Source organism: Andrographis paniculata, unplaced genomic scaffold (assembly GCF_009805555.1).
Source record: "Andrographis paniculata isolate CXL003 unplaced genomic scaffold, ASM980555v1 Contig86END, whole genome shotgun sequence".
NCBI lineage: Eukaryota > Viridiplantae > Streptophyta > Magnoliopsida > Lamiales > Acanthaceae > Andrographis > Andrographis paniculata.
In genome coordinates, this window is record NW_026137624.1 from 575,348 (window position 1) to 591,173 (window position 15,826).

General features: G+C 33.6%; 2 protein-coding genes across 2 annotated transcripts; one reads left to right on the plus strand and one right to left on the minus strand.

Annotated features, from left to right (window-relative positions):
• On the minus strand, positions 1–2,660 carry LOC127242379 (uncharacterized). The gene is made up of 5 exons (XM_051261897.1): positions 1,700–2,660; positions 1,484–1,548; positions 1,327–1,402; positions 849–944; positions 1–554 (listed from the first exon to the last, which is right to left on the minus strand). The coding sequence occupies exons 1-5, from the start codon at positions 2,658–2,660 to the stop codon at positions 1–3; spliced, it is 1,752 nt and encodes a 583-aa protein (XP_051117854.1).
• Positions 2,661–14,980: 12,320 nt separating this feature from the next.
• Positions 14,981–15,370, plus strand: LOC127242380 (secreted RxLR effector protein 161-like). The gene has a single exon (XM_051261898.1). The coding sequence runs from the start codon at positions 14,981–14,983 to the stop codon at positions 15,368–15,370; it is 390 nt and encodes a 129-aa protein (XP_051117855.1).
• Positions 15,371–15,826: the final 456 nt, after the last annotated feature.

The window sequence follows — 15,826 nt, forward strand, 5'->3', positions numbered from 1 at the left end:
TTACGAATATCCTTGTTCTGGATTCATATTGCTTGGATAAGGAGAGATGTTCGAACCATATTGATTTTCTCTGAATGAACCCCTTCCATATACATCAAAACCTCGATATTCTCTATTATCATTGCTTCTGCTTGATGAACCATAATTTTGTCTACGATCATCAATACTACCCGAACCAGATGTAATCCCTCCGTAATATGTTCCAACTGGTTGGTTGGATCCAAATATAGGAAGATTGGCTGAATCCTGAAGATGTCTGGGTAGATTAGATAAACCGTATCCTGAGTAATAGGGATTATGATATGCATTTGGTTGGTCCCACTCCTGTCTCCCCAATCTATTACTCGAGCTATGAGAAGAATCTCCATAGGAATAACCTATATTCAAGTCTTGCATATGTTCGTGAACTCCAGAATATCTCCTAGTATCTGAAAAATTTGAAGCATCGGCTTCACTTGAAAATTCTGTTAAACTATTTAGAAAATCTCTTTGAGCTTCTATACCAGGACGATATCCATGATCAGTGTCTTGGGTAGCATAATAATTTTCATTTCCTTGAGCCCATCCCATATCACTTGAGTATCGGCTATCCCTATAGCTCCCACTACCACCACCACCACCACCACCACCACCACCATCATCATCATCATCATCATTATCATCATCATCATCATCATTGTTATTATTCTTATCTTCACCATTAGTCGATGAAGATGAAGATTCCAATATGATTGCTTTTTTTTTCTTGGCCGTATTTTTGTTTTCTGATTTTTTCTCTTTCGCCTTCTTTTTTCCATCAGCTATAAATTGAGATAAAAGCATATCACTGTCATGATCATTATGCTCACTTTGACCTCGATCTCCACTTTCTTCAATAGCCTCATCCAACCAATTCAAATCACTATCACGAATAAGTGGAGATTCATTTTCTCTAACCCATTCATCTAAAATATCATTTTCATCAAAAATATGATTCAAATCAATTGGGTCATAAAAATCGTCTGTGTCTGTCCTTTGCATAAAATTTTTTACCCGAAGACGCATGTTGTAGTGGACATAGACTAGCTTATGCAGTTTCTCAATAGCTAATCTATTCCGAAGTTTAGTATGGATCAAAGCCCACGTACTCCAATTCCGCTCACAACCCGATGATGTGCAAGTTTGACTCAAAACTTTTAATGCAATTTTTCTTAAATTAGGAGCTTCATCACCGTACATATTCCACCAGTCAGCTATTAAAAATAAATAAAAAATTATTAATAATGCAACATTTTATAACAAGTATATTTAAAAATATAATTAAATGATAAATTTCATAATACATACCTGGTAAAGATGTAGATACAGCTCTAATAGCAAGTGCACTTCCAAACTCTCCAATTTTGTTAACAAATATGTTTATCTATAGACAATATAATAGTAAAATTATTAGAAATTAATATATATATATTTATATATTATTTATAAATTTCACATAATTTACCTCATTCATAGCCTTTACTTGTATATCCAAATCTGGCTCGAGTCTTTTGATAACTTCTTTTACTCCTTTTCGAACCTCCGATGAATCAAATTCACAAGTGCCGGAGTATTGAAGACCAGGATTTAAAAACTAAGCTGCATGAAATGTATATAAAATTAAAAAATAAAACAAACGATTAGCACAATATAAAAACAAAAAAATAACAAGAATAGTTACCTGCTGCATGCAAATCTTGATGCAATTGATTATACCATCTTTCATCGATGATATCCCAATATTGTTGAAAATCTTTCACCGCGGTTTTTATTGCCATTTTTGCCCTATCCATTGCCTCATAAATGATAGGTAGTGTAGGTTTTTTATCTTGATCAACTACTTTTAAAACCTTCACTAAGGGTTCCATGACCCCACAGACTCGGCGTATCCGTTTCCAAAATCTTTCATTCAAAATCAAGTCTGATATATCTCCGTCTTCATGTCTTCTCCTCGAGGTATTATTGTACTCAACCCATTCTCTAGAAGTACACATTCTTTTCAAATCGGTTGCATATCTCAGAAGACTTTCCATTGCAACAAACTCGGTTGCAAATCTTGTTATGCCTGGTCGCAACAGATCTCGGCCATTCGTATATGTTTTCATCAAATTAACCACTTTATCACTGTTGTATATAAATCCTGTAATTCTTCTGGCTTCTTTTATCGTATCTTTCACTGACAATATATCTCCGATGTCTTCTAACATCAAATCAATGCAATGCGCTGCGCATGGAGACCAAAAAATGTGCTTCCTTTTCCTCATCAGTTTTTTCCCAGCCGCCTTCATACTAGCTTCACTATCAGTTACAATTTGTACAATATTGTCAACCCCTACTGATTCCACCACCTTATCCATTAGGGTGTAGACAAAGTCCGCAGTCTTCGCCTTATTTGTACAATCAACCGAACTGTGATATATCATATCTCTATCACAGTACACCATAAAATTTATGATTGGATGTTTTGTACGAGTACTCCAACCATCACACATAATTGTACATCCGTATGTTTTCCATTTCTGCTTTAAAGAATCAACATACTGTAAAATTTCTTGCATCTCCTTGTTTAAATATTCACCACCAATTTGTTTACCAGTAGGTCCTTTAACTCCAGGTCCAACCGATGCAATCATGTCAATCATCGTTTGGTAGTAAGGACCACTATCGGCAGCGTGAAATGGTATTGCATTAAAATGAAAAAATTTCGAAATTGCTCTACCCACTTTTTTTGCATTATCTTTTGAAAACATATTTTTCAAAGACTTATTCTTCGATTGAAACATGTATGGATCAAGTTTTTTTTGATGCAAACCTTCTGTCTTTTTCATAGAGCTTTCGAAAAAATTTCTTTTACTTCCTTTTGTATTCGAGCTGCTTCCTCCTACAAAGATAAAAAAAAAAAAAAAAAAAGCATATGATCATATATGGTTGTTATCTCAAAAAAAATATACTAATATTTAAATATATTTTATAAATTTAATAAATATACCGGCTTTAAAATTCAAGCTTGGTAGATCTCCGGAAACAGAATGTCTACGCTGCTGCTCCATAAATTCCATATTTCTGCTTTCAACCATTGCTCTTTTTAAGTGTTTTCTTTCAAGAGCATCTATCTCATCTTCATTTATTTCAAAAACTTCATCTTCTTCCTCATCAGAATCATCTTCCAAACGAATGGAATTTTGCAATGCTTCTAACTTTTTTTTATGTGCTGCTCGCATACTTTTTCCTTGGATCAAGTGTTTTTTTAATAACTCTCTTATTTCTTTTGGAGCTCTCGTGCATGCTTCAACTTGACATGTAACATGTGCTATATGTTGTTTCATCCTAGTAATTCCGCCGTGAACAATTTTACCACAATAATTGCATTTTGCTTGTTTTCTATCATTGCTGATAGGAGTAGCATGATCCCAACCAATATCTCTGTGCGGTGCCATTTTACACAAACTCTGTAATTGAATAATACAATTGTTAAAATATTTATAAATAGTAATTCATTAATTAAATAGACAAATTATATATTAGTTTATTAATAAATCAAACTTATACAAAAATTTAAGTAGATAACTAATTTGTTTATATAAAAAATATAGTTAAAATATTAATTTTTTACAATAAATTTACAATTAATACAAATTTTGTCTAAAATAATATTAATTTTAAATAATAAGATTATAAGTTATTCTAAAATATTAATTTTAATGAACTCAATTTATATAGATTAAATAAAAATTAAATACAATCCAACACAATTAAACTAAATTTATCAATAAATTAAACAAATTATTCTAAATAATTAAATCTAAAATAATTAAACCTATAAATTAAATAAACAAATTAATAAAAAATAATTCAAATTTATAAATATTTAAATTAATTAAAATAATATAATAATTAAATTTACCTTCCTCCTTTCTTCCCCTCCCCCAGAACGCAGAACCCAGAACTCTTCCCCTCCCCCAGAACGCAGAACCCAGAACGCAGAACGCAGAACTTTCCCCATCCCCCACGATTTCGTTCAGACGCGAACAACTTCCCCTCCCCCACGATTTTCTTCACCGACGCGAACGCAGAATCCTCCCACTTCTTCTTCCCCTCCCCCACAATTCTTCTTCAGACGCGAACGCAGAACAAAGGTCTTTCCTCCACGATTCTTCTTCAGCGCACTGGTAAATGTTTTCTTCTCCGATCTGATCGAATTGAGATGAATTGTTCGAATAATATGAATAAAAAGTAGAAAATCGGTAAGAATAAGATTTATAATGGGTTTTATAGATAAGATATGAATGGATGGGAAAATTTTGGGCAAATATCGGATATTTTTGACGAACCAGAACGGTCACCGTTCCGGTTCCGGATCGGCCGAGTCGGACCGGACTCGGCCGATCCGGCGAACCATGCTTGCTATATCTACCTAAAATACTTGCAACTCCTTTAAGGAATGTAATGAACCTTCTCACGGGACCCTGCCCGCTGAAAATGTGTCCCCCGAGGACTTTCAATCTGGACAACAATCTGAAGAGATGAAAACATAGACAATTTTAATTTTACCAAATCCAAACAAAACAGGAAAGGTTATGTATCTGCAAATGGCTTTACATGCAAAGAAGGGAATGCAAAATATCTGATCTATTACTATTACTATGATGAAAACTAGGCTAACTATCTAGTAATACAATTGATTAGAAAAACAGTTAAAAAAATCAATGTGAACTCCCACTATAACAAACTAATCGAATCTAATAATTAAGAGTAGAGCTAGGCTGATCAAATTTAGAACTTGGAATTAAAAAGTATTTAAACTTATCAAATTTACCATAATAATAATAAAGAATTATACAAAAAGATTGAGATATGAAGAATAATAACAAGGCACTAAATAAAACAGAATTAATAATAATTTTCTATGAATAGAAAATGAAATAGAAAAATTAAAATGAAATGTTAGTCTAATTAATTAATTAATTAATTAATTGATTAATTAATCAAATTTTATTTTGATATTTAATATATATATATATATATCAATTTGATTATTTCGGATTATCTTAGTTGATTAAACTAATCCTAAATTATGGTCCACTCTTTTTTCCCATTAAGTCCATCACGTTGAGAATTTATGTGAAAAGTGCCAAGAAAAATCCTGATGGACGGTTTTTCTTTTTAATTATAAATACTCTCACATACAGTTACTAGATCTACTCTCATAAATCAGAATATATCATCGCTACTTGAGAGCAAGGGTCTCACAACACCTTCCCAACGTTTTCCTTGGGTTTCAATCTACTGGTTTCTAAAAGAAGAAGATCATAAGCATATATTTGATTTTACCAATGGCTGGAAGTTTGTTTGGTTATCGTATTTGCTTCCTAACTTATTTGATTTAAGCATGAATATTTGTGATATAAATTTCATGAATACTTGGTATCTAAGTTATTTTGCCTCTGTCTTACTTTGAATTTTCCTTTTATCGATTTTTTTTATTAAGATTCGTTTTTAATTTCTTGTTCGAAAAATATCTTGGTCGAGGGCATTTGATAAAGTCTCATTCCCTTTTAAAGAAAAATTTGATTTTGGGAAAATTAAGTTTTGTAAAAGTCGATTTCTAAAAATTGTTATCTTCCTCGATGAGGTGTACGGATACATCCAAGTCGATATGTTTGGATTAATGAATATGTGATTATTCTTTTTTTTTTAAAAAAAAAAAACCCATTCGACTGATTTATGCATATATTTATTTATGTGTATTTTAGACTACATGTTTACGACGTTTGTAATTTATTTTAAATTTTAATTAATTGGGAATAGCCACAATAATCTTAATTAATTAAAATTTATTTATGATTTATTTGATATCACGTTAATAGATATCGATTGTAATCACTACCAAAAAAATATTTTTTTACTACAGCTGGAAATTCGTAACGAAAAGTCATTTTTCATGCAATTTGAGTATTTGCTACGTTTTAGTGACGACTTTTATCCGTAATGTACATTCGCGTAATGAATGTTTTTTGTCACGCAACTTTTTGTAACTACTACTGTCGGTCAACGCTCTCTATGGTAGATTTTTGTTACGATATTTGTTACGATGTTTGTTACGAATTTTCTCTCGTAATCATAAGTCGAGCTTTTTTGCGCATGTGGCAGGACTTTTTGTCAAGATATTTTTTAAGGAAATTCCTCGCGTTACCCAAAATATTACTATGACCGCTTGTCAGAGTATGTTTTATGTTATGCATTTTCGTTACGTCATTGAACCTGTAATAAAAAATATGCTTTCTTAAGATCACGAAACTGGCCGTAACAACAAACATCCAAGAACCACTATTTGTTACGTCATTTCATCTTTTTGTTATGTCATTGCATCCTTTTGTTACGTCACTAAACCCTTAAAAATTATCCTTACTTATGGTCACGGAATCGGTCCTAATAAACATCCATAAATAATATTTTGTTACGTCGTTTTATCCTTTTGTTACGGAAAAATAGTGTCTCATAAACACTGTAAGGGAATCCCAACATAGGATAGTAACGTAACAATACTTACTAGTCAATGTCAATCACCTAACAACAAAATAAAGTATCCCATCAAACAAGCCTAGCAATATCTCCACTTCGACATTATGTTCTGCAAAACACAAATATTTCAAACATCCAACCTAGTAATAAGCAAGTAGGGACATCCATTAATGCATAACCACAATTCTCACTGCACAAAAGATAACTCCAAATGTCTATGCATCTAATCCATATGTAGTTCACATAGCCATAACAACCTACCATCTAGACATTGCTACGACATGCGATCGATAAGGCAAACGGGGACAAAACATTAAGGAATCGGTTGAAATGCTTCAGGGGTGGCGCATGAGCTGCAATTGCCAACAGAAGGAGATTTAGTTTAAGTAATATTTATTTTAAGTTCTGGAAGACAATATATGAAAGATATGAAAGTTGATCCGTACGTCCTTGTAGTTCCACTGAATAGGGTCTTCACCGACAACCTTGCAAATAGTAGTTGCCCCAGCAATTGTCGGTAAAATAAGGGGTGTCTCCGGGACTGAGGCGGACGTAGAAGACCTTGACAATGGAAAGTGTGTCACCTACAACATTCACAAATGCAATTTCTTAGTATGTAGTTCACCATATATATCAACACACGATCAAACTGTATGTATAACATGCTATAACACATTTGAAGTGTAAACTTCCCAACTCATATAGCATGAGTTGTACATTCAGACATTTATTACAATACATGTTATTCAAACCATGAATTAGGCACCAAATCACACTACTTTCTAATTTCCAATGTGTTTTCAACTCGAACTATAAACCAACCATCCACCAATAAAACCTAAGTAAAACAATATATCATGTATAATATTAAAATAATAATTTCATTAATTAATAAATCCTTATGGTTACCCTCAAATGAGACTGCTCCATGAATTTTTCGTAGTATCATATCCCGTGGAGATTAATTATCATTTATGCACTAAATTTGAGCAGGCACCCGTACCTGAATTAGAGTTCAGAGTACTAACCACTGATAAATGAAATTATATGTCAGTAATCCTCATCACATAAAGAGTTGTTGTAAGGAGCTCGGGATTGCATAGATACTCAATAATAAAGCCAACATTCATCAGTTTTGGGACTGCAATGTGCACCTAAATAGTGTACTAGCAGCATAGCCATAAACAATGTCATGTGAACGATAAAAAAAATATAAGATCAGGGAGGAATCGGCATAATACTAACATAGCCATGACCCCTACGTCAACATACTACATATACATAATATTCTAACTGCCATATATGTGAAGTTGAATATGCCCAAATTCAATAGAACCATGATCATTTGCAATATGAGACCTGAACCGTCACAACATCGACGATGTAGTATGAACATCATATTGAAGGATTTAATAGAAAAACTCAAGCTACAATGCCACAAACCTGGTGCAGGGGGCAGAGCAAAAGTCCCTCAGCAACAACTTTCTTCTTTTCGGTGCGAGATAATATAAGCACACGGGTGCCGATCTACAACAGAGATTGCAGAAGAGTTTAAAACATAGTTGGCCAAGAAGATTAGCCTAAAGTTGACACTGCATTGATTACTAGTTAACTTTAGGGTTTGACGACATCGTACTGTCATAGGTGATTTGGACATAGGCCTGAGAAGCTCAAAGCCCGTGTTAATATGAGCTGTGGCTTATCAAGAATATGCTGATCATAGCGAATTCACTAGCCATTCAAAGCATTGGCATTCAATTTTGAAAAGTACGGAAATTATGACTACGTACAGATGGTCCAGTAACTGCTCCGGAATTTTTGTGCATGAATGCATACACATCAGCCTTGATGGATTTTAATCACATGTATTGTAATACACCATCAAAATTTGATCACATGATAATTGATAGTTGAAATAAAACTCAAAAAGCATAAAGTTTTTCACATAGCTAGCTTGAAGACAATGAAGATCTTTAGACGACAAACCTAATAAAAAATTAAAGACCTATCCTTATAGCCATTGATTAAAGACCTACATAAACAAGTAAAATCAGGCCCAAATAGCTGATAATGAGTAGAGACTAACTCCAAATGCGTAAAGGTGCAATCCATCAGATTTTTCATTCTTCACGTGCTATAGCTTTGGTAAAAAAATAAATTTAATTGAAAATGGATCAGTACATTAATAGCATGTAGAACTTTCAAAAATTTGATATTAGATTTAAAAATGTGCAGAAAGAAAAATCTGGATGTTGGTAACTTTGATTATAACTCTTCCGCATCATCTAATTAATATTTATGCATATATATATATATATATTCACATTCAAACCCTTCAGCATCCATCCATCCATCACCTACCTTATCAAATATAATCTACAAATTACTTTACTGATATCCAAAACTATAAATAATTAAAATCTTGTGATGTTTGTCTCTTTAATTGCATGCCGATGCCTTTCTATCTTTTTGTGGCCATCTTTAATTTAAGCTACAACACCCAAAAAGTGATATCGATATTAACTACAACAACACTATAAATATACACTAAGTCACAGTATGCGGTGTCACTTTTGGGATTGAACAATATTTATATATATCACTTTTTGTATTATATGATGATAGAGGGGTTAAAATTGCATAACAAGGCATAAATAAGATTAAAATCTTATATACCATTGTTATAAATTTAAATATTAATATTATAATATATGCAATGTTGTTAGGAAGTTGGACATTTTCCGAACATAAGCTACCATTCAGTTTCACAAATCACAAGCGTATGATTTTTAACATATTGTATCTACACGTGTGCATGTATTTTCTTTTCACATATAACTTTTACTTTCCCCTCGGATAATATAAAGTTAATCTACCAGTTGTCCGTTCTAACTAAAATTCACTCGAAGATAAGATGAGTAATAATAGAATCAAATTACAATAAATATTGAACAAACTAACTCATGGCAGTGAGAAAGACAGACAAAAATACAGGCGGAAAAACACACACACACACACATATATATATAGTAAGAAGATGCATTATCAAAGATATGTATATTCATAAGATGCTTTATGTTCAAGGCAAGAAAGGAAAAAATCCATATACTTCTTTGCCCTCAAACACATACAACTGTATGTTCTTTCCTTGTGCTTATGTATTATTATTACTCTACGCTAAGTAAATCAATATTTCTTACATGACATGTACAGGAAAAGATAGTCATAGTTGCACAAGAAGAACTTTATGATAACAAAAGATATAAAACCTTTCAAAGATTTATAATATACAGAGCAATGCATCAGCTAAAATAATATTATCTTCACAATAATATGAAGAAATTTGCAAGCGTTTCTAATGGAAGAAAAGACTATGAAAATACTAATGACAAGTTTCTTCATGGTTTTCTTTTATGTTGTGAGTGCTCAAACACTGTTTCACCAATTTTTAAAGTGTAGAACAACACTTACATCAAACTATGGTTTCGTTTATGATTACCGACATTGTTACACAGCCCCAAATAGATAATTTGAATTGTTTACAATGTACAAAATCAAATTTATAAATGCCTGAATCACAAATACACTCCATTGGAAGAAATTGCACTGCTACTTCAATCACAGATTTAGTACATACACATCATTCTTATCAACGTTTTGCAAAATTATATTTTAAGAAAATGGTGATGAAATTGTTGAATAATCAATGTTCTAAAATTCATTTATTCATAAAGACGCACATTGAAAGTCATTTTCATAACAGACCCATATAAAATTTAAAATAAGAAAAGTAAGTCACACAAAAGGGAGGACAGCCCGGCACTGCAATTGCTAATATGAAAACCAAAATATTATATAGTTGAAAACCCACCCCACACCCCTGTAAAATGTAAGAGTTGCACAATATATCATGAAAGAGCGATGTTTACCCAGAAAGAAAAATTGAAATCGGGCTCAATAGCTATGTTCACACACAAAATATAACGATGCGGAACGATGCAGAGGAAATCTGTCCGTACCTGAAGATACTCCCCAAATCAAAGCTCCATATCAACCTGAGGAATAAGCTGAATATTAGGTTTCCCCAATTCGATTTCTCCATATAGAGAAAGATATGAAGAACCATGGATTGACACAAAATACTACTGGAGAAAACTTAAAAACAATACCTGGATGTCGGTGCTGGACTACCTCCTCGATCCCGCCCATGAGCGCGTCACGTCAGCGCAAGAAAGAAAAGAATGGATCACGGGATTGGAGATGAGGGAAATATAATGCCCTAAATTCGTCTAATTTCTCTAATTTTTGGGAGAGATGTATAATGCGCTAGCTCTGCCTTGTTCTCTTAGGTGAAAGCGCAAAAAAAAGGTCTTTTTTTTACAAATATTTAGTTTAAATTAAAAAATAAAATTAAATACCAGTTGTTACGAAAAATATCATAACTAATGTTATTTTGAACAAAGTCCACAAACTCTGTATTTGTTACGTAATTTTCTGTGTAATTACTGAACCTGAAACGTTGACCAGGAGGATGATTTTTTTCCATGGATATTGTTGTAACTAAAACCACTATTTGTTATGAACCCTTAAGCCGTGGTGAAAAACCATTTTTTTTTTTTTTTGTAGTGAATTATCATGTACAATATGATAAGATCTACTCATAGGAGTCTTGATATATTTATATGATTAATTAGGATAAAATATCAAATTGTATTTCTTAATCTACCCACAAGAATTAAGAAAAGGAACGCAATTTGATAGGTTTATTGTTAGCTTTTGTTTGAATCTAATTGAGTAAAACTTTAGCCTATATGCAAGTCTTATGTCTTTAGATTCATGTCTTAACATGTTTAGATCGGTGGAACATGTAATTTATTTGTCTCGTTTATTGATGATCATGTATATTTAATTTTACAGTGTTTAATCCTATGAATTTATCTGATATTAAGTGTGATATTCCCGAATTGATTGGTGATAATTACAAAATTTAGAAGGAGATTATTCTCCTTCATTTAGGCTGGATGGACATTGATTATACTATTTGGAAAGATGAGTTGCCGGGTATTACTGAAACCAGCGAGCCAGATGAGGTAGATCTTTATGAGCGATGGGAGAGATCTAACCGTCTTTCCATGATGCTCATAAAGACCAAGATATATGATGGTATCCGTGCACCTGTCGATCAACATAATAATGTTAGAGAGCTTTTGAAGGCCATTGACAAACAATTCGTAAAGTCTGATAAGGCTCTTGCTAACACGCTAATCATTTAGTTGTCCACCATAAGATTCACGGGTGTGGGGGGTGTGCACGAGCACATAATGCGCATGCGGGACATTGCGTTGCAACTAAGAAGCTTAGAGGTGACCATGTATGAGTCATTTCTTGTCCATTATACTTTTTGCACTTTACCTCATCAATACGGTCCATTCAAAATATCCTACAATACACATAAAGATAAATGGTCCATCCATGAATTGATGACCATGTGTGTCCAATAAAAGAAGAGACTATTGATGGAGAAAGGTGAGAAAGTGAACCTGACGGTTCATGGCAAGAAGAGAAAGCATGATGCAAATGGGAAGGGACCTGTGCTAGCCGAGCGGGTTATAAAGAAGGAGTTCCACGCGTTTTTTCTGTAAAAAGAAATGACACATAAAGAAAAACTGCATTAAGTTCAAAACATGGCTCGAAAAGAAAGGTATCCATTATGCATTTGTCTGTTATGAATCTAATATGGTTAATATTAATTATAACACATGCTGGATTGATTTTGGTTCTACAATCCATATTTCCAATACCTTGCAGGGTATGGAAAGCCTAAGGAAACCAATGGGAAGTGAACAGTTCATTTATTCCGGTAGTCAGATGCGTTCACCTGAGGAAGCCATTGGACGTGCAATTTAGTGCTTAGTAGTGGTTTTGTTTTGACATTAGAAAAGAATTTTTATGTTCCTAGTTTTTCCAAAAATTTAATTTATGCATCGAGACTATCATGTTTGGGTTTTTTGTTTCACTTCGTGGATTCTAGTTTTGTTTTGGATTTTGAATTTAGAACTGTTGGTTGTGGTGAAATAAATGATGGTCTTTATTCGATGAAATTGCAAAACGACACTACTTTTGATTCGCTGCATGTCACAACTTGTTTAAAGTGATGTGTTATGAATGATAAATCATATATGTTATGGCATCGTCAATTTGACATATCTTAATTGAAAAAATTAAGAGATTAGTGAATGAAGGGATACTTAGTACCCTGGATTACACTGATTTCGAGACTTGTGTGAATTGCATCAAAGGCAAGAAAAATAACAACTCCATAAAGGGTGCGCAAAGGAGTTCGAATCTTTTGGAAACTATTCATACATACATTTGTTGTCCAGACATGGATACAAGTGGTCCGAGATACTTCATCACCTTTATTGACGATTATTCACGGTAAATATATCTCTACTTACTTTATTCTAAGGATGAAACTTTAGAAGCCTTTAAAGTTTTCAAGGTTGAAGTAGAGAAACAATGTGGAAAGAAAATTAAAATCGTCAAATCTGATAGAGGTGGTGAGCACTATGTAGATACATAGAAAGTGGACAAGCTGCTGGTCCATTTGCGAGGTTTTTTCGAGAAAATGAGATTATTACCCAATACACTATGTCTGGTTCTCCGGACCAAAATAATGTTTTAGAACAAAGAAACCAAACATTAATGGACATGGTAAGGAGTATGAGGAGTAATGTGAAACTTCCTCAATTCTTGTGGACTGAAACACTGAAGACGGTTGCGTATATATTGAACCGGTTACCAACCAAGGCTGTCTCAAAGACACCTTTGGAATTATTCAAGGATTGGAAACCAAATTTGCGTTATATATGTGTTTGGGGATGCCCGTCTGAGGTGAGAATTTATAATCCACAAGAAAAGAAGCTATATCCGAGGACTATTAATGGGTATTTCATTGGATGTGCCAAAAAGTCCAAAGGGTATAGATTATATTATCCATTTCATAGCACTAGAATTGTGGAATCGAGAAATGCTAAATTTCTCGAGAATGACTTGATTAGTGGGAGTGATCATTTTCAAGATACTCAGTCTGAAAGAGATCATTATAAAGATCAACCTACTGAATTGAGTGATGATTGATTTTCTTCCATACTCCTCAGGTTCCAACGCGTGTTAGACGATTAACTAATGAAGTTCCACAAGCTGCTGAAAATGATCATGTAGATCAAGTTGTTAATGAAGAACATCAAGAAAATGTTGAACAACCTGCTGATTAATCAGTTGGTCAGGAAGTTCTTCATGATAATGATGAGACAACATTGAGAAGATCTACACGAGTCAGAAAACTAACAATTTCTAGTGACTTTATGGTGTATGTTCAAGAATCGGACTACAATGTACAAGCCGCAAATGATCCTGAAACATTTTCACAAGTTATGAATTCTAAAGAATCCAATTTGTGGCACGATGCTGAAAGACGAGATGGACTCGATGGCATCAAACAAAGTTTGGAATATTGTCGAGTTGCCTGATGGTGTAAAAGCCATCGGATGCAGATGGGTCTTCAAAACCAAAAGAGACTCTAATGGCAACATCGAAAGACATAAAGCAAGACTTTTCACCAAAGGATTCACTCAAAGGGAAGGAAATCGATTACACCGAGATATTTTCTCCAGTATCTAAGAAAGATTCCCTCCGTGTGATCATGGCATTAGTAGCTCAGTTTGATTTTGATTTACATCAAATGGACGTGAAAACGGCGTTCCTAAGTGGTGATCTAGAAGAAAAGGTTTATATGAAACAACCTGAAGGATTTACCTCTAGTGGTGGAGAAAATTTAGTCTGTAAACTTAATAAATCAATATATGGATTAAAGGAAGCTTCCCGCCAATGGTATTTAAAATTCATGATATTATCTCTTCATTCGGCTTTGAAGAAAATGTCATGGATCACTGTATATACCAGAAGGTCAATGGGAGTCTTATTTTCTTCCTTGTGTTGTACGTGGATGATATTTTATGCGACTAATGATAAAAGGATGTTATGTGAGGTTAAACAATTTATTTCAAAAAATTTTGATATGAAAGATATGGGAGAGACATCTTATGTCATTGGCATTAAGATCCACAGAGATAGAAATCGTGGTATTTTTGGTTTGTCTCAAGAAGCCTATATAAAGAAAGTTCTAGAAAGATTTAATATGAAAGATTGTTCACCGAGTGCAGTTCTCATTGTGAAAGGTGACAGACTCGATTTGAGTCAGTGTCTGAAAAATGAGTTTGAAATGGAACACATGAGAAATATCCCTTATGCTTTAGCAGTCGGAAGTCTTATGTATACTCAGGTTTGCACGAGGCCTGACATAAGATATGCTATTGGAGTATTAGGGAGATATCATAGTAATTCGGGTGTTGACCACTGAAAAGATGCAAAAAAAGTAATGAGGTACCTTCAAGGTATGAAGGATTTCATGCTCATGTATAGACAAACTGATGTCTTGAAAGTGATTGGCTACTCCGATTCGGACTACGTTGGCTGCACTGACAATCGGAAATCCAGATCGGGTTATATGTTCATGTTGGCTGGCGGAGCTATCTCTTGGAGAAGTGCGAAGCAGTCTATTACTGCTACTTCCACTACGGAGGCTGAGTGTGTTTCATGTTTCGAGGCTAGCTTGCATGGTGTATGGTTGAAGAGTTCCATATCCGAGTTTAGAGTCGTTGACTCTATTTCTAGACCGATCAAGTTGTATTGTGACAACTCTGTTGCAGTGTTTATGGCTAAAAAAAATAAGAGTGAAAGTCAAAGTAAACACATCGACATCAAGTAAGCCGTAAGAGAACGTGTCAAGGAAAATAAAGTGGTCATTGAACACATTAGCATAGAGTTGATGGTTGCCGATCCCTTGACTAAAGGCATGCCACTAAGGAATTTCAGAGATCACGTAGCAAGTATGGGACTTGGTTCTACAATGTAATTTATTTACACACTTTGTTATTTGAGACTTTTATTCAGTTTAGTGTTTTCTTGCTTTATTGTGCACGTATTTGTTTATTATTAAGAAAACTCGCTTAAGTTTAACCTAGAATAAATATAGGATTTAATCATTGAGTTATGAACTTGGTTTGAGATGGTTGACATATCGTGATACATGAAAGGTAACATTTGTTTATAGAAGACCTACCACCATGATTCATATGTAAAGTTTCTCGTTATGCTTGTGATGGTTCGAGTCGGCCAAGTGGAAGAATGTTAGTTTAATTAATCAATCAAATTTAATTTTGAT